The sequence below is a fragment of the Brassica oleracea genome, chromosome C9, assembly GCF_000695525.1.
Source record: "Brassica oleracea var. oleracea cultivar TO1000 chromosome C9, BOL, whole genome shotgun sequence".
Taxonomy (NCBI): Eukaryota; Viridiplantae; Streptophyta; class Magnoliopsida; order Brassicales; family Brassicaceae; genus Brassica; species Brassica oleracea.
The window spans coordinates 35,448,337-35,471,085 of record NC_027756.1 but is presented as its reverse complement, the minus strand read 5'-3'; the positions used below and the strand labels follow the sequence as shown (position 1 = coordinate 35,471,085).

Below are 22,749 nucleotides of genomic sequence, written 5' to 3'. Positions count from 1 at the left end.
TAATTAAGGAGAATAGATCGACCCTTTACTAAAAAGACATTGTCATTTTACCAAAAAAAAAAAGACATTGTCAGGTAAACAATATCTGACAGCCAACACATTAACTTCAAACCTAACGTCTACCTGGCTTTGTCTTGGCTCCATCTTCTTAAATTTTGTTCATTTTCTAAAAAAAAATTAATTGGATTATTATCATTAATATATACGGAAAATTACATATATTCATGTACAAAATATTTCATTTTTTTTTTGAAAGGGAAAGTTCAAATGAAGGGTGGCTCCTTAAGAATCAATTTTGATTTTGAAGAGACAAATTGAGGCATGACTAGTATAACATCAAGTATTTACTGCCTTATATCTATTCCTTGTTCTTTATTTTCTTAAAAACAAATTGGTGTTCTCCTTGTATCAACTTAACGATGAACTTAAAAAAGAGGTCTGTATATGCATGTATACATATTGTATTTTATTTTTTAGGTGATGTTTGTATATGCATGTATACATATTGTATTTTATTTTTTAGGTGATATTTTATTTTTTTGATGAAATGTTAAATTTATTGATCATCATAGGGCAAAAAAAATAGTTATTTACAAAGATAACCTAAAAAATGTTTATTGTCTGAACCTATCTTTATCCAATATGGACCAGGAACCACCTCTGCATCAACCCCTCCAGTCCTTTTTTCTCATAGTAACTAGTAGATAGAAGCCGCTGCCTGATTGTCTTCTCAATGATTCTCCCAAGTTGGGTCGCTGGTCTACTTCGCTGTGAGTGTCGCCTTTCATTTCTCTCTCGCTATACGTAATATACTGTGACTTGCAAAGCTAATCGCAGAAGGATAGAGACATGTCTGTCGTGTGCTACACTCAGAATTCGAGCCAGAATCTCGGCCCAGTCCGGTGAAGGAGCAGGACGCAACAAATAACCTATGACATGCAGCCAGATTCCATAGGTATAAGGACAAGCAAAGAACAAGTGATCTCGTGACTCCTCTGGCTCGCCACAAAGAAGACACCCCTGCACTATCCCCCAATCTCTCATTCTAGTCCCTGTAGAGAGCCTATCTTTGATAGCCAACCATGTGATAAAAGCATAACGAGGCACACCTTGCTTGAACCAAATTAGTTTAGACCAAGGCACTGTGTCGTATCGCGTACGGATCATGTTCCAAGTGTTGAAAGCAGAGAAAAACCTCTTGAACTCCTCCTCCCCGCTTTTCCATGTTACTATATCTTCGGCATTTTGCACTAGAGTCACTTGGAACTCTTTCACACGAGTGAGTACTCGTTCAATACTTCTATCTCTTGTCTGCTGAAACCTCCATTGTTGGTCTACTAGTACTTCAGCAATCATCGCCCTCCTTGCAATACCAAGTTTATGGGTTCTTCTCTCATCAATGACCTCAATCAAGCGACCCATAGGATGCCAAAGATCAGTCCAAAATACCACTGAGTTGCCACTCTGAACTTCAATACAAAGAAATTGTTTAGCTAAAGGTCTCAGCTGTAACAGCTTCTTCCAGATCCATGATCCCACTGCTCCAGCTTTAGCGTCCCAAAAAGACTCTCCTCTTAGTATAGTTTGCTTCACCCACTTAACCCAAAGCGAGTCTGAGCTAGTGAATAGCCGCCAGACAAGCTTCACATCAAAAACCACCAAGACATCACTTATTCTCCGAACTCCTAACCCTCCCTCTTCTTTAGTTTTGCAAACCTCACCCCAAGCCACTTTAGCTTTTGAAGTTATATTTGGAGATCCACTCCAGAGAAAAGCAGAACACATACTCTCAATCTCATCAATGCATCCTTGAGGGAGACTAAAAGCTGAACACCAAAAATTAGTCATGCTTGCGATAACTGAATTGATCAGCTGTAACCTTCCAGCAAAAGCTAGAGCTTTACTCGTCCAACTGAGGAATCTAGCACGAATTTTTGCCAGCAATGGCTCATAATCACCTCTGGACATTGTTTTTGTTGTGAGAGGCAATCTGAGGTACTTAATGGGAAAGGCTGAGATGGTAAAACCACTAGTTGCTGCCGCAGTTTCTAGTGCCTGCTTACCCGTCCCTGCTGCAAAAACAATTGATTTAGCCACATTGATACGTAGCCCAGACATTTGAGCAAAATCATGAAACACATCAAGCGTTCCTGTAAGCGAACTCGAGACTCTGTGAAAATGACAATGTCGTCTGTGAAACTTAGATGCGAGAGACTGATACCGCGACACATGGGATGATACCCTATAGCTCCATCTGCAACCGCTTTGTTGAGAAGCTTTGAGAGGACGTTGCTGACGATGACATACAGATACGGCGATAAGGAGCAGCCTTGGCGAATTCTTCTGGAGCTGGGTGATATCTTGTGAATTTACATGTTTTTAACTTCTTATTCTTGCATGGTTTGGTCATTTAGAGTATCATTTAGGCACATTTAGGTTGCATATCATTGCATTTGTACATATCAGGTGTTGGAGAGCACCATGGATGAGTTAGAAGACCATTGGAGAGATTTTGAGTCCAAAGAGTGAAAGATGAACACGGATGAAGGCCTTAAAGATCTCTTCTGAAGCTCAAAATTTGTGGAGACACTGGAAATTGAGTTAGCTTTACAATGGAGGTGGTTTCAAGTCGTTTGGAGCTGTATTGAGGGATTTATGATCAAAATACTACACACATATCAATATGACATTCCTAGCGGCCAGGCGTAGCGGCAAAAGATGGTCGCTACAGAAGATAGAGCTGAGGCGCCTAAGTACCGTAGCGGGAGTGTGTAGCGGGTTAGAGAGACCGCTATAGTTGAAGCGCTTTCTGTAGCGGTCTTCCGTAGCGGCATAATGAGGTCGCTATGAGTTCAAGAATGCGAAAAAATCGTCTAAGTGTCCTAGCGGCCACCCGTAGCGGGCATGTCAGGTCGCTACAGGCGTAGTGACCTCTAGTAGCGACCTTTTATGGTCACTACGGAGAAAAATATATGTTTTTATGGGTCAACCCCAGCTCGAGTTTTAGTAATATATAACTACTTTTCAGACAATAATGGGGGATCTATCTACTTTTTTATGAAGAACACAAGAACTCTTGAGAGAGAAAGCTTGAATCTTTAGTTTCTTTTCTTCTTATTCTCTTGAATTTGCTTGTTTAATCCTTGTTTATCTTTATTCTCTGTTGTATCTACTTGAATATGCTTCAATCTATTATGAGATTAAGTGTTTTCATGGAGATTAGTGAGTAGTTTCCTTAAGAATTCATGGGTTAGGGAGATTAGAGTAACTTAGTGAAGATCTATGGTGTTATTGTATTAGATCCTTGTATGAACTTGCTTGTTGAGTATTTTTAATGCTTGTTTAGTCTTGATCACTCTAAACCTGATTTCTAAACACTTCTCATCAGACATGATTAGATGAAGTGTTTGAATCAACTCAACTAAGCTCTAGTGAGATTAGCCAAGGACACTTGATGTTAAAATTGCTAGATAGTTATTAAACTTGAACTTAAAGATTGCTTGATTGAATTAAGCCAAAGACATTTGATGTTTAATGATTTCTAAGCAAATGGACATTTACGCACCATGAAGTGACACTTCTCCCAATTCAACACGAGATGATTTTCTTCACACCGCTGAAGGACCCTGCACAAGTTTGACAAACAGACAGAAAAGGAGTTCTCATAGACGCTAAAGTCATCCATGAAAACTTCCAATATGTCCTCAACTAGGTTAGTGAAAATAGACATCATGCAACGCTGGAATGTCGCAGGAGCATTGCACAGCCCAAACGGCATTCTCCTGTACGTAGGGACACGTGAAAGTCTTCTTCTCCTGATCGTCTGGGTGAATGGGAATCTGAAAGAAACCTGAATAACCATCTAAAAAGCAGTAATATGGGTGGTTAGCCAATCTCTCAAGCATTTGATCAGTGAATGGGAGTGGGAAGTGATCCTTTTGTGTAGCCGTATTTAATTTTCGAAAATCAATGCACATACGGTGACCGGTTACTGTCCTAGTATGTATCAATTCATTCCTTTCATTAGCAACCACAGTGATCCCCCCTTTCTTAGGAACTACATGAACATGACTAACCCACTTGCTATCAGAAATCACATAGATTACACCAGCTTCTAGAAGTTTCATTATCTCTTTGTTAACAACATCTTTTAGATTTGGGTTTAACCGCCTCTGATGTTCTACATAAGTCATCGATTCATCTTCTAGATGTATTCTATGCATGCACAAATCAGGTGAAATACCAGGAATTTCTTCTAATGAATACCTTATTGTCTTACGGTATTTTCTCAATTCACACAAGAGTTTAGAAGTTTCCATATTATTATGTTCAGATTTCACAATGACATGATATGTGGAATTAGGTCCAAGAAATGCATACCTAAGTCCTGCTGGGAGCGACTTTAATTCGATATTTGGAGCCTCGAGTTTGCTCCATGGATCGTCGAGCAGGCTGGCCGGTTCGTTCCCTAGTTTAGGAGCAGTTGCTCCTTCTTGTGGAACCTGATTGCTCGTCTCCCCCAGACTCAGGAAAGCGACCATCTTCTCAATGCTTTTACTCGAACCAAATATCTTCTCTTACCCATCAGCATCAACGTTGCATGTGTTCTGCTTAGACTCTGCTCGTGTCAGAGCCACTTCCAAAGGGCCATCCGCTAGGATTTCTTCAATCATCCCTTGTTGAGGGGTCAAGGCGGCGTTCTCGTCGTCAATCGTGAAGTTCTGACCATCCAACATAGGTCGTTTGAGCAGCTCGTCCATCTCAAACTTCATCACAATATCCCCCAGTTGGAGATCGATCCTCCCATTGCGGACATCAATGATTGCACCAGCTGTGCATAGGAAAGGTCGGCCTAGAATGAGAGGGTCTTTCGGTTCATCTTCGAGCTCCGGAACCATGAAATCCGCCGGAACAGTGGTGTTGCCAATTTGAACTTGGAGGTCTTCGAGAACGCCTACTGGCAACTTGACTGCTCTGTCTGCGAACACCAATGAAATCCTGGTTGGCTGGAAATTGGTTAGTCCCATGCGTTTTGCAACTGAGTAGGGCATGAGATTCACACTGGAACCTAAACCGAGAGGACAAATTTTCCAAGATCTTCCAATTTCCTGACTGTTCTGTTTTGAAGGACTGTGCTGCATTCTTTTGAGACCATCATGATATCGTTGTCTGCAGAGGTCTTCCCAGACTGCTGATGTGTTGTGATTTTGCATAGTTTTAGCTTTGTTATTTCATATATATTCATGCATTAACCTTACGTTTATTTGCATTTAGAGTCTATTGCATGTACATTTGCATCTTGTAGGTGTTGGATGAATTGTTTGGAGTTTTGGAGGTGATTAGAGCACAAAAGGAGCTTTCGAGGAGTCTTGAACCGAACGTGTGAAAGACAAGCATGGATGAAGGTCTTAAAGATATCTTTTGAAACTTGTCTTTTGGGAAGACATGGTAAATTGAGTTAGCTTTACAATGGAGGTGGTTTCAAGTCGTTTGGAGCTGTATTGAGGGATTTATGATCAAAATACTACACACATATCAGTATGACATTCCTAGCGGCCACCCTAGCAACATCAACAATAGCCTTCGAATTTTAAGCCTTTAGACTCATTTTTATTCACTTAAAACCTATAAAACTCATTACTATTCATTATTCTTCTTATTTTTGGTATTCTAAAGGTGTGTGCAACATGGAGAAAGTGGAGAAAACTTTAATGAGTGAGTTTTATCTCTTTAAAGCTTGCAACATGGGGGATGGGTTGTCTATCATGAGTTTGGTGGCTCTTTTGGCCTAACTTTCTCTACCTTTTCTGAAGAGGCAAGACTGTTTTGGCCATATGAAGGGGCAAAAGGTGTTCTATAATGGAAGAAAGTGGAGATTAACTTTTATGAGTGTGTTTTATGCTTTATGCTTTCACATGATGGATGTGTTGTCATCCTCCTTTACTTAGGCTATAAAAGAGACTGCAAGGGGAAGGAGGAAGACACACAATACACAGAGTACAATACAACAAAGAGTAGAGAGTGAAAGTTTTATAGTTTCATATTTTGTATTTTGAGAGTTTGAGAGAAAACATTTGTTCTTGAGCTGTTCTTCATTGTTCATCATCTATTCTTGAGTTTTAATTTGGTTTTGCTTGTTTAATCCTTGTTTATCTTTATTCTCTGTTGTATCTACTTGAATATGCTTCAATCTATTATGAGATTAAGTGTTTTCATGGAGATTAGTGAGTAGTTTCCTTAAGAATTCATGGGTTAGGGAGATTAGAGTAACTTAGTGAAGATCTATGGTGTTATTGTATTAGATCCTTGTATGAACTTGCTTGTTGAGTATTTTTAATGCTTGTTTAGTCTTGATCACTCTAAACCTGATTTCTAAACACTTCTCATCAGACATGATTAGATGAAGTGTTTGAATCAACTCAACTAAGCTCTAGTGAGATTAGCCAAGGACACTTGATGTTAAAATTGCTAGATAGTTATTAAACTTGAACTTAAAGATTGCTTGATTGAATTAAGCCAAAGACATTTGATGTTTAATGATTTCTAAGCAAATGGACATTTACCTAGACATAGGACTTGTCTAAAATTGTGTTTAGACTTAAGAGATTACTTTGATTGAAAGCTTGTCACCTAGATTGGATCTTAGTTACTTGAAGTCAATTCCCTTAGCCCATGGATTCACTTGTTTAAATTGATTAAAACCTTGTTGTATTGCTCTGTTTGCTATTGTTAGTTGTCACACACTCACCACTATTGAATCTGCTTAGCTTAAGAAATGACTTGTATTCTCACTGATTCACATCACTAGGACTGGTTCGACATTCACCCCACTATACTACAACATTTGCAATAGGCAGAAAAACCTATTATCAAATTGGCGCCGTCTTGATCACTCTAAACCTGATTTCTAAACACTTCTCATCAGACATGATTAGATGAAGTGTTTGAATCAACTCAACTAAGCTCTAGTGAGATTAGCCAAGGACACTTGATGTTAAAATTGCTAGATAGTTATTAAACTTGAACTTAAAGATTGCTTGATTGAATTAAGCCAAAGACATTTGATGTTTAATGATTTCTAAGCAAATGGACATTTACCTAGACATAGGACTTGTCTAAAATTGTGTTTAGACTTAAGAGATTACTTTGATTGAAAGCTTGTCACCTAGATTGGATCTTAGTTACTTGAAGTCAATTCCCAATACCCATGGATTCACTTGTTTAAATTGATTAAAACCTTGTTGTATTGCTCTGTTTGCTATTGTTAGTTGTCACACACTCACCACTATTGAATCTACTTAGCTTAAGAAATGACTTGTATTCTCACTGATTCACATCACTAGGACTGGTTCGACATTCACCCCACTATACTACAACATTTGCAATAGGCAGAAAAACCTATTATCACTGGGGAATAACCCCTCTAATTCACCATTAATAGAAACCGAAAAAGCAGCAGTGCTTATGCATTTCATGATCCAAGTAACGAACAGATCAGGGATGGACATAGCACGCAGTACAGCTTCAATGAAAGACCATTTCACAGTATCGAATGCTTTGGAGATGTCCAACTTGATGGCTGAACGAGAAGAGGCCTGAGGCTTGTGGTAGTCTTTGACTAGTTCTGTTGCCAAGAGAACATTTTCGAGGAGCAGCCGTCCTTGCACAAAAGCACACTGGTTCTCTTCGATTGCTTTAGGTAGAATGGACTTGGGACGATGAGCCATAATTTTTTAGATGATCTTATAAACCATGTTACAGCATGCTATTGGCCTAAAATCACTCATTTTCTCAGCACTAGTAGTCTTTGGCACTAGAGAGAGGAGCACAGCATTAGTGCTACGAGGCATGATTCCAAACAAGAAAAAAGGCTGAACTGCTACGATGAGGCCCTTCCCCACAACTGTCCAAGCCGCTTTATAAAATTCCATCGGGTAACCATCAGGCCCTGGAGCCTTGTTTGCAGGCATAGAGAATAAAGCCTCACGTACTTCCTCAGCCTGCACTGGTCGAACAAGAGTAGCTGCATCAATCCCACAACAGCGATAGTCAAGCAGAACACGCAATGTTTCCTCCGAGACCACTTCCTCCTCTGCGTGTTCTTGGTCCTGGAGAAACGCTTCATAGTATGCAACCGCTTCCCCTTTGACGTCGGTCAGCTCGGTGAGGACTCTTCCATATGAAGTGACCAGCCATCGAATGGTGTTTCTAGAGTTACGATTTTGGCAAGTCTTCATGTAAAAATTTGGTTCATGTCTCCAAGGCCCAACCATTTCACTCTTGACTTTTGATAAAAGAGTTGTTCTTCAATACCAGATAGGTGATGCCAGTTTTCCGAAGCATCAGAAGCCTCCTCGAAAGTAGACGTATGGGGATTTTGCAATGCATTATTTAGCTTCTCACATAGCTCCTCATAGGCTGCTTTAACTCTCGCTGGCAGATCTCCAAAGGATTCCCTATTTAGCCTTCTCAGCTCTGACTTTAGGCTCTTTAATTTTTCCTGCAACTTCTTCAGAGTTGTTTGAGAGTGAAAGAGTGGGGCATTGGAATTCCAGACTTGGTTCACCACTTCCAAAAATTGAGGATGATTCACCACGTGTGTAAAAAAATTGAAAGGCTTCCGGTTCCCCGGGATGTTATCACGCAATGTAGTTAACATTCTAGAGTGATCTGAGACCCCTCCAGCCTCAAAAACTGTATAAGATTGACCAAAAGTTGTGATCCAGCTGCTGTTTCCCATTACTCTATCCAACTTCTTGCTTGTAGGGCTCGCATCCCTATTATTTATCCATGTGAACTCCGGTCCCATATATGAAATATCATCCAGATCGCAGCTCCTGATGATATCTTGAAATTCACGAATAGCCAGGTTCTCTCCTACAGAATCGTGGAATCTAGAATGCTCCATAGCTGACCTTGTAACATTGAAGTCACCTTGCAAAATCCAGGGGTTTGTACCTCCAACTACAGACCGACAAATTAGATCCATTTCTCTCCATAAATCTAAGCGCTCCACTGGAAAATTCGAACCGTAGATAAAAGAGGCAAGGAACACCTCTGTTGTGTCCTTGAACCGCACCCAAACCGTTATCATCTGAGCACTGACCATGACTGGCACAATCTCAACATCATCCGACCAACAAACCAAAATCCTACCTAGCCTGTGATGGCTATAGTTGTGTAAATAGTGCCATCCCGGAAAGGTATCTGAGAAGACCTTCTGAAAACTCTCTTCCTGAACTCTTGTTTCCACCAAACATCCTAAACACAACTTTGCTTCCTTCACCCAAAAACGAACAGCATTATGTTTGCGCGGTTGATTGGAACCACGCATGTTCCAAGCGAAGATTGACGTCATTTATTCCTACGAGAGGAAACCTTCTTACTTCGGCTGTTAGCCACTGCATTAACCAATCCTCGCGAGTTCGCAAACACTGCACGCCCTCTTCCTTTCTCTCTATAACCGGCGCCCTGCCCCGCCTTCTTCCGACCCACTCGGTCATCCCCATTGGTAGCCTCATCCAAACCTGCTTTGTCTACTTCATTTCGTAGTTTGGGGACTTCCTCTCCCACCAACTCTTCATCTTCTTCAATTTCACCCTCCTCTCTGATATCTTGTAGTAACTAGAAACTATTTGGGGAGGTAACCTCTTCTGGCGCCTGCTTCTCTCTAGGTGGAGATGTTTGACGATGATCTTGGTCCCCCAAAGTAACCCATTTCTCATATTCAGTACCCGAACTGAGATTATTCAAAAACAGCCTCAGAGCCTTCCCTGTGTTACTCACATCACCTTCCAAGGTAGCCTTAACTGAGAAATTCTCCAGCTCGTTGAGCAGCTCTGTAACAACTTTTTTACCCGAACCAGAAACCACTTCCTTTTTACCTTCAGTGACTATGATCTGTTGCTCCTCTACCTGCGGCTTCTTAAGAATCACCACCTCCCGTTCAACATGGCAATCCTTTTCGTTATGACCCCACTTAGAGAAGACGTTGCAGCAAGGAGGAAGCCAAGGAAATTTAACCCCCACAGTTACTTCATTCCCATCCTTCCCTTTAAAACAAATCTTTTGTGGCAGAGGCTTCCCTAAGTCAACTTCAACCAGAACCCTTGCTACATCTAATCTGACACAACGCTCTGTAGTCGGGTGCAGCTTCACAAACTTCCCCGCTGTGTGAGATAGGAAAGTTAGACCCTTCTTAGAGTAGAGATAACCGGGGACATTTTCCAGATCAACCCATAGCGGCATGGCTGATAGATCTGGTGGGGCTTTAGCTTACTCCGACGTCCACTCATTTAGCACTAGAGGAACTTCTGAGATGTGCCAGAACTTCTTCTTAACAATACAACTTCGCACATGTGCATCCTCCACTCTAAACAAGACAGTTCTCCTTCCAATGAATTGGACATCGATTTTTGATACCTTCCCCGGGGATGCCCAAATCCTATTAACAGTAGAGTGAATAGATCCAATGTGAGGAGCATCATTCATGAAGTAGCCCACTACAAAGCACTTCCACAGAGGATCTACATCCACCATCAAATCCTCAGGAATAGAGACATCCGCAACCCCATCTCTAACCACAAACACCGGCTTTACTGCTTCATCCAAATCATCACAGACATCATTAGAGTAAGAGACCTTCCTCGCTGAACTCTCCCTTACTGATTCTGTTCTTATCCCTTCATTCAATGTTGTACCTTCCGCTTGAGCCAAACAACCCCCCACAGCTACACTGGGAAACTCCTCACGAGCACCCAGTTCAATCACCTTCTCTCCAGATCCCTTCGAAAACCCTAATTCTTTGTCGCCACCCGACCCGTCGAAACCTCCGACAGCCCCCGTACCAACATCAATCGCTTCCCCCTCCTGAATCCTTCCTCTTGTTTCCCTCCGCCTGTGGTGGCGGCGGCCCCATCGCAAGAGCACGTATCTTCAGATCGCCTTTTGTCGCCTTTTGCCAAGTTTACGATTCGTGTTAGCTTTTTTCGAAAGCATTCTTTAGGTGATATTATATATTTATTCTACTAAAATAGAAGTCACAACCTCATTTCATGTGTAATTTTTTCAGTTGAACCATCTTTTAGAAAATTACTTAAATGAATTTTTGTATCAATGCTTGAATTATTTTAACTATTCTAAAAAATCAAATAGATATTCCCATTTTTTAGATGAATTACATCTGAATAAAATATTTTCATATATTTTTATGTACAATATAAACATATACTTTTATTTTTCATTAAAGCAAACATTTTAAATATATTTAATTACATCTGTTTTTATTTAAAATATAAATTTATATTTCGTTTTTTACTTTAAAAAAACTTTTAAATATTTAATTAATTTCCTAATTATTAAAATATAAATCTATATTTCATTTTTTTACTAAAATAAACATTTTAAGAATCTAATTAACTTTATAGTTATATTAAACTCATGTACAATTTATATTAAATTTGTGATATTAATTTAACATAATATATTTCAATTAAATCTTTCATCTCTAACAGTTAAGATTTGTTAATTTAGAATTTTTCACCACGCTGTTGAAAAAATGATATCAAGATGAATGATCGGTCTACAAATGCTATTTTGAAAGTGCATTCAGTTTCTGTTGTTAAATATAGTTACCGGTTTAGTTTTATTTTTCAATAATATAAGTATATGAATGCTTTGTTTACAAAAATATAACCAAACTTATTTTTATATAGACCATATTCATATACTATTCATTAATTTAATTGTTATTGTTTCTTTTATCTTGTGTAATTTGAATGTGCAACAGATATTGTACCAATTTATGTCATTTGCATAAATAACAGATGATTGATTGAAAAAAAATATTTCATGTGTATATTTTTATTTTCAGTGTGGTTATTGTCAAATGTAGTTGTAGGTTTAAGTGTTAATTATATACCATGATGTATGATAGATGAAGAATTGTAAATACAAGTTTAACATTGAAAGATTCATTGTAAATAATCCAAGAGTTCTAGGCTAGAAAAGTCTAAATCACCAATAGACAACATAAGAAACCTCAAAAACATAGATAATAAAGAGAAAATTCAGGTTTAAAATGACAAAAACAAACACAATGCATTACAATTTCCATTCTAATAATTTAAATGAAGGAAATTTTATAATTACATTTAATATAGATTATTCAGTCATAGATTTAATTCATACAAATAATTCGATTAACATATATGTATGACCTAAACCTAAAATACAAGTATAATCGTAAGGAAATTAATATCTAAGTTAATATTAAATCGAACAGAATTTATCGTAAATATCACATAATGTAAAGTTTTTGTTAATGTTCATGTGTTTAATACGAGATATATCGCTAATAATTTGAAATAATAAATTAAATTACTGCATGTAAACAATAAAATTGTTTTGCTTGAAAATATTATATTAAACTATTAGTAATATGATAATGTAAAAAAAATATTTATGTATAAATAAAAATAATCACCCGCACGGTTGTGTGAGACAAGATCTAGTTATTCTTAAATTCTGATTTTTATTTTGGTTTGGTTTTACAGGAAAGTGAATTGGTATTCATTTGTACCGAACAAACTTTTATCTAAACCGATTGGGATTTTCAAATTTTGAAAGTAGAAATAGACAAAACCAAACTAATAATTTGAGAGGGTATAGAGTATTAAGTGAACTGAAAAGATGAAACATAGAGTAAGAAAATGGATTTTGAGAAAAATGAAGAAATATGAAAATAATGTTAAAGTGAAAGAAACTGAGTAAAATATTCAAAAAAAAAAAAAATTGAGTGTGAAAGGTAGAGAAAACGAATATTAATTAAAAGGTTAAATAATAAAACATAGTAATTTAGGGTGTATGCACAAACACCAAACCTGTAAGAAAGTATTTGCCAAAAGTCAGTTTGATTAATGTTACCTTGGCTAAAACTAGTGAAAGCCAAGTATGTGCTGACTGCTAAGTGGAATAATTGCAGTGTATATAACTTTATGTAAGTTAGTCTTTGTGAATAATTGATCCATAATGCGAATGTACAATCATTCAATTGATTGTCTCACGAGCGAGGGCGCTAAAATAAATGTGAATTCAGTAAATTTCAAATAATATTTTCTTCCCTTCTTATATATGTCTACTCGAAAACATGGTATGGTCGGACCATTCCTAACCCATATTATACATGTAAAATAAATACAAAAGAACGTACATGTCCGTGTTTGTGTGCCTTACATAATTGCGTGGACCAAAATAACAAATAATTATACCGATCTCGTGATTAATGAAAAACTTTACCCCTTTGCATATATGCAACCTTTATCTCTCTAATATAAAGTATACGATCAAATTGTACCCTATATATATGTATATTTATATCTAAAACATAAATGACACACACCAAAAAACCTAGATTCTCCCCAAACTTCATCCAACGGCACAAACCGCATAAATAAATAATAGCCCTATCAAAGTATAATAATAAATATTGAAACTGGATAGCTATGGTTTAGTCCTCGATGAATGCGAAACCCTGATATTTACTCCTTTTAGCATACACTCTTTCTATTTCTCTCTCTCTCAACTTGATATGTCTCTCTGCGTCTCTTTCTTTCTCTAAATCTTACTTTTACTTTACCTTTTTGTATACAACCATATGACAAAACAACAAACGAGGAAGAGATAGATAGAGGGAGCGATATTTCTAGTCACGATGCAGGAGACAATACTGGATTTTCTTGAAGAATGTGAATTCGTGGACACTTCACTAGCCGGAGATGATCTGTTTGCTATCTTAGAGAGTCTTGAAGGCGCCGGAGAGATATCTCCCACGGCTGCATCTACACCTAAAGATGGAACCACAAGTTCCAAAGAGTTAGTAAAGAATCAAAACTATGAAGCTTCATCTGCTAAAAAGAAGAGGAAAAGACTAGAAACTGGGAAAGAAGAAGAAGACGACGACGATGGAGAAGGAGAGGAAGAAGAAGAAGAAGATAATAAGCAAGATGGGCAACAAAAGATGTCTCATGTAAACGTGGAACGTAATAGGAGAAAGCAAATGAACGAGCATTTGACCGTTTTACGTTCTCTTATGCCTTGTTTCTACGTCAAGCGGGTATATATTCAATAAATCCAAATATTTTCTTAGTCAGTACTTTGCTATATGAGTTGCCATATATATAGCATAGCCTAACTACTATTATAAAATGTTTTGCCTTTCAGTGTTATTGGTATACCTAAAACATCAATTACAACAAATTCATCATATCTATGCAGATGCACCATATCGATGCATTCTTAATATTCATGATAATTATTTAGTCCCACTAGTCATCTCCTTTTATTTTATTTCTTTCATGTCGCAATGTGAGATAATGTTCATATTGACTTATTATACTCTTTTCCTTGTATCACAACAAAAGGGGGACCAAGCATCGATTATAGGTGGAGTTGTGGAATACATTAGCGAGCTACAGCAAGTTCTTCAATCTTTAGAAGCCAAGAAAGAACGTAAGACCTACGCGGAAGTCCTAAGCCCGAGACTAGTCCCAAGCCCTCGTCCTTCACCGCCTGTTCTAAGCCCGCGAAAACCGCCTATTAGCCCTCGTATCAGCCACCAACATCTCCTTCTCCATCCCATAAGCCCTCGAACCCCTCTGCCCACAAGCCCATACGGGGGCCATCCTCCGCAACTACCACTCATCCCACAACCTCCTCGTTCTTACAGCTTAGGGGACCCACCTCCATACTCCCCAGCTTCATCTTCTTCTTCTCCTTCAGTCAGTAGTAACCATGAGAGTAGTTTGATAAATGAGCTTGTTGCAAACTCAAAGTCAGCTTTGGCTGACGTGGAAGTGAAGTTCTCAGGAGCTAATGTGCTGCTCAAAACGGTGTCGCATAAGATCCCAGGACAGGTTATGAAGATAATCGCTGCTCTTGAGGATTTGTCTCTCGAGATTCTTCAGGTTAACATTAACACCGTCGAAGAAACCATGCTTTACTCTTTCACCATCAAGGTACGTAGAATAATCATCCTAACTAACTTTCACTGATTTTGTTGTTCTTTTTGTAATGACTCTAATATATGGTGCGGGTGAAATGGTAGGGTATTGTTATAAATAATAATTCATTCAGTCACATAAATTCATACGCAGTTTATAGAAATATAAGAAAATCAGTGTAAGATCTTACCTACATTGTGTTACACATAAATGCACACAAACATAGGGCCGGGTATGTCAGATTGCTTACAAGCATACAAAATCGCTAGACCATTCTTTGTTTTATACCGAGAAAGTAAGATTTTTTAGAGTATCCATGCTTATTAAGAATTTAATAAATGTTTATAATTTAATTTATTTTTTACTTTATTATATACTTTTCAATAATTTTTCACCAATAAAATTTAATCAATTCAAATATTCTCAATTAATGTTCTTCAAAAGTATAAAAAAATAACTTAACAATATAGAAAATCTAGGCCTGTGCATTCGGGGCCCAATCGGGTTTTAGTTTAGACCAATCGGGTTTGTGTTTTTCGGATTTATCAAAATCAATTTCATTCGGGTTATATGAAAATTTGGTTTGGGACCGGTTCGGGTTCTATCGGTTCGGGTTGGGGTTAGTAAATCTTCAAAGAACCGGCACAACCCGATGTACTTTCGGATTCGGGTCCCAATCGGTTCTTCGGTTTAAATGTACCTGATTTATATCTACTTTGTAACCAAAAAGTAAGTAAAATTGATTCTTCGGTTTTAAAATACTTGATTTGTATCTATTTGTAACCAAAACATAAATAAAATCGATTCAAAAAAATAAGGAACATCAAATGTGATCATTCAAAATCAAGTAAAAGGTAAACATAGTTATTGATCGAAAGAAAACCAAATAGATGAAAGCATAAAACGAAAATCAAGTTCTCATGAAATGAAAAACATTATTCAACGAAAACAAAACCAAAATCTAAAAACTTCAACCGTCAACCGTCACCTTCAACCATCAATCTTCATATAAGAGATAATTATTTTAGATGTTTAATATATTTTGAATACATATTAGGAATTGAAATCATGTTTGGTACAAGTTCTTTTTGGAAATTTTGAATGTTTCGGGTTCTATCGGGTCTCCATTTAGGTTCGGGTTCGGTTCGGATAATATCCATAACTCGAAATACCATTAAACAAGATCCATTCGGTATTTATGCCGGGTTCAGATCGGTTCGGATTCATTTTTATCGGATCGGGTTTGGTTTGGATTTTCGGGTTTGGTTTATTTGCCCATCCCTAAGAAAATCTATCTTTGTGGAACAAGAAAAATATCTAAAAAATCTTACTTTCGGGGGAGGGAGTATATTTTTACTTTCAATCTTAGTAATATTTTTTTTTTACTTTTATTTTCTAAAGTATAATTACACTTGTTCCCATAGTTTGTTAACAAAATCGTTCCTTATTACATTCTATGTTAACGTAAAATAATGTCATATTTCAAGCTGATATTACTGGTTTTGCTATTGGTTAGTTTATACATTAGGGAAGAGAGAATATATAGTTAAAATCGATTTTAGATAAATGTTATGATATTGAATGACAATGATCTATATGTATCTCACTGTTTTTCTTGTGATAGATTGGAATTGAGTGCCAACTAAGTGCAGAAGAATTGGCTCAACAAATTCAGCAAACATTCTGCTAATAAAAGAAGGATTAGATACATCTTCAAATAAACTCTAACGAGAGATCAGTACGTACTCACTTTCTCTCCTCACCATCCTTTTAATTATCTCCAAATCTTTCTACAAATATATGGATTCATTTTGAATAGTATTGTTATTTAAAGTTTGAACAAATAGTATTAAGTATAACCAATATAAATGAGGTTAAACAAGTTATCAGCTTAATATTTAACACCTTCATCACATGTTTATCTCTCTGTAAGCTTAGAGTTAGGTGACAGTACTCCTACCATGTAACTTTATGCTTTATTATATCGAGCATTGTAGCTGTAATTGCTTGTGAATGAACAACAGTGTATGAGTTTCTCGTGGATTTTCCTTGATGTTTTTCTTCTTCGTTAGTATCGGGTATTCCTAAACGAACCAAACGAATTTGACAGATTCAATGTAACTCAAAATTAGAGATCAACATAATATAATTTTGGAGCAAACACAAGTTATATCTTAACGTCTTAATTATTATGGATTATCGTTGCACGAACTTAAATGATGGAAATGCATACTATGCCGTACATATAAATGTCTGGTTTCACCTCAGGGGCCCCCAAAAATCTCTCTCAAGCGACAACCCTAGAAAACTTCGATTGCTCATCCTTGGTGGCTCCACCTCTTACAGAGCCGTCCCTGCTCCACCGTTCTCTACTCCTAGGCGAGAACCTTCAGTGTCTTCCCCCTGGAAACAGAACCGCCGATTCCACCTCCTACTAAAGATAAAGGTTACAAATGTGACCCGTCTCTTACCCTTCCACCTCTCTTAGGTTGTTGGGATAAGCCTCTGAAGATAGTCTCAGATGTCGGACTCAATAACCAACCGCTTATTCTTCCTCAAGAGAAACCAAACAAAGGAATCCTCCCTCCTGCTCTTAAGGAAAATGGAGAGCTCCGGTTCCCATGGGCTGCGAAGATGAATCCGCAATCTCCACCGTGCCACTTCCCCGACTTACCTAGAGGAGGATGGTACACCAATGATTGAAATTCCTAACCATGTACTCTTGAAGGGACTCGAAAACCAAAAGGAGTATGTGATTGGGCAGCTTTCCCGTTGCAAAATACCTCCGGAAGGTCTCGTTAATGCTGCTACTGCTACTTCAGCTGATGATTCAGTTGAAACCACCCCTGAAACCAATGTCACTAACACGATTGTGTCTTCAAGCTCGCAAGATACCATCCCTGTTCATGATTCTGTCGAGTTTGCTTCTGCCAACTCTGAAAACCCTTCTCACGCTACTAAGGCAGCTCAACATGTTGAAGCTGCTGATACACATACTTCTCTATCTGTTATTGCAGATGAATCCTCTCTTCCAAGTACTATGGGTGACCAAACTGAGTCTCATTCACCCGCCACTATCCCGAGCTGTATGGCACCTGTTACCACTGATCCATTTATCTTTGGAGCGGTTACTCTTCCTCCTTTGGATGATGACAATCACGATTTCTCAGAAACTCAAGAAGATGAAGACCAAGTGTCTGCATCGTCTCAGAGAACTTTGAGAGAAAGACCTGTCAAACAGTCCTAGAAGGGTCATTGGTTAAGAGTCGAGGAAACGTGGGCGAGGCCTTGGCTGAAATCGTGTAATCTCCAGCGCACCAACTTCTTAATTTCCATAATTAAGACTATCTTTATCTACTCGTATGTTTGTTTCAAATGTATGTTCTCTCAATTGTAAGCTTCGGTTTAACAATTGTAAACTCTGTTACTTTTCTATTTAATGCAACAAATTTAGTCAAAAAAAGTATACAACCACGGTAGAAAAGAAATATATACACCCACAGTTTTTTTTAAAAATTATTAATCAGTGTAATAAAACTAAAGTTGATGAAAAAGAATCTATATTATAATAGTAGAGTTTTGATTTTTTCTAAAAGGTGTCCACTTAAGCACCTTTCACTTTTGTAGGTCTCACAAAATTAAAAAAAAAATATTATTATTTGTATAGCAAGATTTATAAATGTTATAATCTAAAATAAAAAAGCCATCGAAGATCAACTGTACTATGTCCAATCTATATTATAATAGTAGAGTTTTGTTCTCTCTAAAGTATCAAGAAGGATAAGCATCAAGGTTGATCCATTATCCTTACCTCAATAGTTTGATTCCTGCAGGATAAAGAAAGGACCACAATTCAAGCGTTTCTCATGTATGTTACACGGATAATTTACGAAAGACAATTGAGTTCCAAGTGTGACATAAGCAGAAGCTGTAGCATGAGATGCTCATGTGTTCTTGCTACTCATTTTTGTCTTTCTCTCTTATTACAAGAAGTCTCTTATGCCTCTCCCGGTATCTATGTACTTTCAAGTGTATTAAGAGCTTCTTTGGGGACAAATTTGATAAATACATAGGATTATGATGTCTCAGAAAGTGGCTAAAATTTACATGTTAGACTGAAGATATGATAACTTACAACAATGTTTACTTTACTCCCGAATACTTTTAACACATTATGCTCTTGTTCGAAAAATCATTACACTTTGCACAGCAATGTTTGTTTGTTTGCAAGCTAAAAGTAATCTGTATCCCGGTGAGCTACTCTTATTTCGGAATGTTCATTTATCTCTCATCTTCAAGAGTAAATCCGGCTGGTCTTTCTCAGTATCCATATCCTGCAACAAGACAAAGTAAAAGAGATTCAGAGATGAACCACGAGTTCTGATGTTATTGTCCAAGCTTCCATCCAGTGGAATCAGAGTATTAGGAATAACCTGAATTGTTCATTGGGTTGCCAGTAGGAACTGGTGTTGGCTCCTTTCTCAACAACCACACAGTTAGACATAAAGAACGTTTTTGCAACCGAGGCCGCATGTCCCAAGCAACATCTCACAACCTGAAAAAGGCATAAACTCACTCATGTTCATGGAGATCTTTATCATTGCTAGCACCTGGAATGAACATAAACACGTTTAACCAAGAAACTTACTTAGATCAAGAGTTGTACATGAGTGGAGCTTTAACGTTACCTTCTCGCTGACAACGCTTCCGTTGACACCAGCATTCTTTGCTGTCAATTTCAGTGGGTAACTCAGTGCTCTTTTAACGATCTCTGCTCCAACCTAAATAATCAAGAATAGTTAAATTTTGAGTGAGAGAAAGCAAAGTTCACAAACCAGAGATTAAAGACGAAACTAGTGGATAAACACCGATGAAGAACAACGATTTTCCAAGAACCCTAACTCGCCATTGATAGAGTCAAGAGCTTTGGCGAAGAAGACAAGTAAATCCTAACTCCACTTGCTAATAGTCTTCATCTGCATTTATATATATGAGTGCACCGTCGTGTATAACATAACAGATTATCTTCTTGTAGTTTGATCTTTTTCTTTTTTTCCCTTTATTTTATCAGACTGGGGACTAAAACACGGTAGATCAATTGTAGTATCCCATTACACTGTTGTGACATCAATTGTAACAGGTGTGGTTGCAGGAATGTTTGCTTTGGGTGAGAAACTGCCCACTTCACCAACGAGGGAGAGACTGATTCATCATTCACCGGATGTGACAAGTCAAACACATAAACCAAACAATATCAAGGTCTAAATTAAATATTATATAAATGAAAAAAAAAACCAAGAAAAGTTCATAACTCATGAATTTGCAGCAACACAAGGGACCTTTCAATAATCTAGACATAAAACGTGAAACAAGGGTTGGGTCATAAAGAAACCCAAATACTGATCACATTATGCTCTAGTATCAACCATATAACTAATTTCAGTTAAAAAGAGATAACAATTTGTTTCTCAACAAAAATCTAGGGTTCTAAGAATCTAGAGAATTAATTGCATACCGAGTGTAAAGGAACGTTAGTTTTTGATGAAATTGATGATACCGAGTGTGAAGGAACCGTCTGACGAAATCTGTAGAGGAAGAACAAATCAATTTTGTTGATTTGTGTCTGAAAACAAAGAGGAGAAAGATGAAAAAGAGATTAGAGACAAAGGAAAGTGGAAGAACGCCGATGAAAAAGCAAGAATTCTCCAAAACTCTAAATTGCCATTGATGGGTTGAGAAGCTTTAGGTGGAGAAGACGATAAAACTGAAAAAATTAGGGTAAAGTTTAAGTTTTACCTCTCTCTGTTTTTTTCTGTTTTTTATAATTTTTATTTTCTAGTGAAAAAAAAATCAATTACGAAAATTAATATTTAATTCAGATTAATTAATTAGTTATTTAAAGGATATTATGGTATTAACAACAATCTAAATCCTATTTCCCTAAATAATCTTCTAAACGTCCTATTGAGACAAATCTAAATTTTTTTTGTTTTTTCCTTCTAAAATTTCCTATAATAAGCCAAATGTTCGAATACAGATACTCCTACAAACCTTAGACATCAAGGCATCAAAATAACTACAAAACAGGACAAACCCCTGATCACAAACCAAAACCCATATAAACTCCTCCCTTCTCTCCGGTCATTGGGGGCAGAGACAGAGCATTACCACGGCAGACAGATTAGAGGAAGCGGCTTTCATTCACGAAGAATTCAAATAACCAAGAAGGAGATCCCGTCGCAACATACGACTGAACCAAACCCTTCTGATTAACGCTATCAGCGATGAAAGACGCCCCTCTGTTTGTCTCACTTCTAACTACCATTACCCGCTACTTTTCCATACAACTAGGCTCCTTATGAATTCCTCTCGTTGAAACAAGAAAGATGGCCAAGCTTGTGGTCTCAACACAGCTCCAAACAAAACTTCAAACACACCGGCGAAAATTAGTTTGTTGAAATGGAGACTATTCATACTTTCCGCAGCCCATATTGTCTGCAACTTAGCTTGATCCTTCGAAGCTATCTCTGCAAACGCTCTCCTACTATGGCAAATCACAACCCCTCGGTGATTACGAACGACCCACGCCACTCCTAACGATTTACTCCTTTTGTCCCAGTCGTAAGCTATATTGCACATGAGCCATTCTTCAGGGGGAGGTTTCCATCTTTGCTTCACAAGCTTCAAGTCCTTTGGTTGTTTTTGATGAATCTCTTTTTCCACAACCTGAGCTAGAAACCACTCGTCAGCCTCTTTTTTCGCCTTTTCAACTATTTCCTCAGCTAACCATTTTCTTCCTTCAAACAAGAACTTATTCCTACTTTTCCATAGGTTCAACACAACCCATGGCCAAGCTCTCCGTTTGTCTGCAGACCCAGACCTCAACTTCTTCACACCAAGAAGGAAGTTCAAATTTTCAAAAACAGAGGTTTCATTAAAACCTAAGCGAGGAGATGGGATTTCCGCTACAGCCCAGACTTGTCTCGCAATGTGACATGTGAAGAGCACATGGTTAATGTCTTCCTCAACGTCACCATACAGTTGGCATCTATCATCGACTTTCATCCCTCTCTTCAAGATTGAGAGCGCCACAGGAAGAGCGTCATTAAGAGTTTTCCACAGGAAGATCTTGATTTTGGGCACTGTCAGAACCTTCCAAACTTCTTCTTTCAATGGGTTTACAGAAGGTAACATATGAGCTTCAGGTTGTTTCGTTTTTGTTTTCACATCACAAGCCAACCAGTAAGCTGATTTAACAGTGAAGTTCCCACTTCTGTTGAATTTCCAAGAATAAAAGTCCCCCCTATTGATCACTGGTTGTCTCCTCAAGATAAGTTCAATATCTCCTAGAACAAAAATCTCCTGTAACGCTTGGGTGTTCCATCTTCGTGTATCTCGATCAATTAGCGACGCAGCCATCAGGTTTGCATCGAAACTGGTATTCCGTATCCAAGGTGCTATCAGTCCCTCAATAGGATCGTCCACCCATCTGTCAATCCACACTTTTGTGGTTTCTCCATTTCCCACTTCAAGCCTTAAACCTTTCAGCAGTAGCTCTCTTCCAAACAGGAGACGTCGCCATGCAAAGGATGGTCTCGTCCCTAAGCCAGCAGATAAAAATTCCCCATGTGGATAGTATCTACTTCTTAGGAATCTAGCCAAGAGGGACTCAGGTTGCTGCACTATTCTCCATCCTTGTTTTGCCAACATTTCTTGATTGAAGCACTCTAAATCTCTGAAGCCCATACCC

General features: G+C 37.9%; 2 protein-coding genes across 20 annotated transcripts; one reads left to right on the top strand and one right to left on the bottom strand.

Annotated features, from left to right (window-relative positions):
- The first annotated feature begins 13,390 nt into the window (after nt 1-13,390).
- Nucleotides 13,391-19,072, top strand: LOC106312845 (transcription factor SPEECHLESS-like). 3 transcript variants are annotated; one of them, XM_013750520.1, is made up of 4 exons: nt 13,391-14,113; nt 14,421-15,014; nt 16,624-16,737; nt 18,833-19,072. In XM_013750520.1, exons 1-3 carry the CDS (start codon nt 13,712-13,714, stop codon nt 16,687-16,689), a joined length of 1,062 nt encoding a protein of 353 aa, XP_013605974.1. In that variant the 5' UTR covers nt 13,391-13,711; the 3' UTR covers nt 16,690-16,737; nt 18,833-19,072. The 3 variants fall into 3 exon arrangements, with proteins under 3 accessions (XP_013605974.1, XP_013605975.1, XP_013605973.1); XM_013750521.1 differs by lacking the exon at nt 18,833-19,072 and adding an exon at nt 17,268-18,389; XM_013750519.1 differs by lacking the exon at nt 18,833-19,072 and having other exon boundaries at nt 16,624-17,235.
- Nucleotides 19,073-19,145: 73 nt separating this feature from the next.
- LOC106312846 (chaperonin 60 subunit beta 2, chloroplastic-like) lies at nt 19,146-20,783 on the bottom strand. Of its 17 annotated transcripts, none has more exons than XR_001264233.1 (6): nt 20,515-20,783; nt 20,115-20,201; nt 19,868-19,975; nt 19,648-19,780; nt 19,433-19,554; nt 19,146-19,333 (listed from the first exon to the last, which is right to left on the bottom strand). XR_001264233.1 is itself a non-coding variant. In XM_013750522.1 (6 exons), the coding sequence occupies exons 3-6, from the start codon at nt 19,906-19,908 to the stop codon at nt 19,294-19,296; spliced, it is 258 nt and encodes an 85-aa protein (XP_013605976.1). In that variant the 5' UTR covers nt 19,909-19,975; nt 20,115-20,201; nt 20,515-20,783; the 3' UTR covers nt 19,146-19,293. The 17 variants fall into 17 exon arrangements, 2 of the variants coding, with proteins under 2 accessions (XP_013605976.1, XP_013605977.1); XR_001264238.1 differs by having other exon boundaries at nt 19,648-19,975; nt 20,515-20,584; nt 20,664-20,783; XM_013750522.1 differs by having other exon boundaries at nt 19,688-19,780; nt 19,906-19,975.
- Between the last annotated feature and the right edge of the window lie 1,966 nt (nt 20,784-22,749).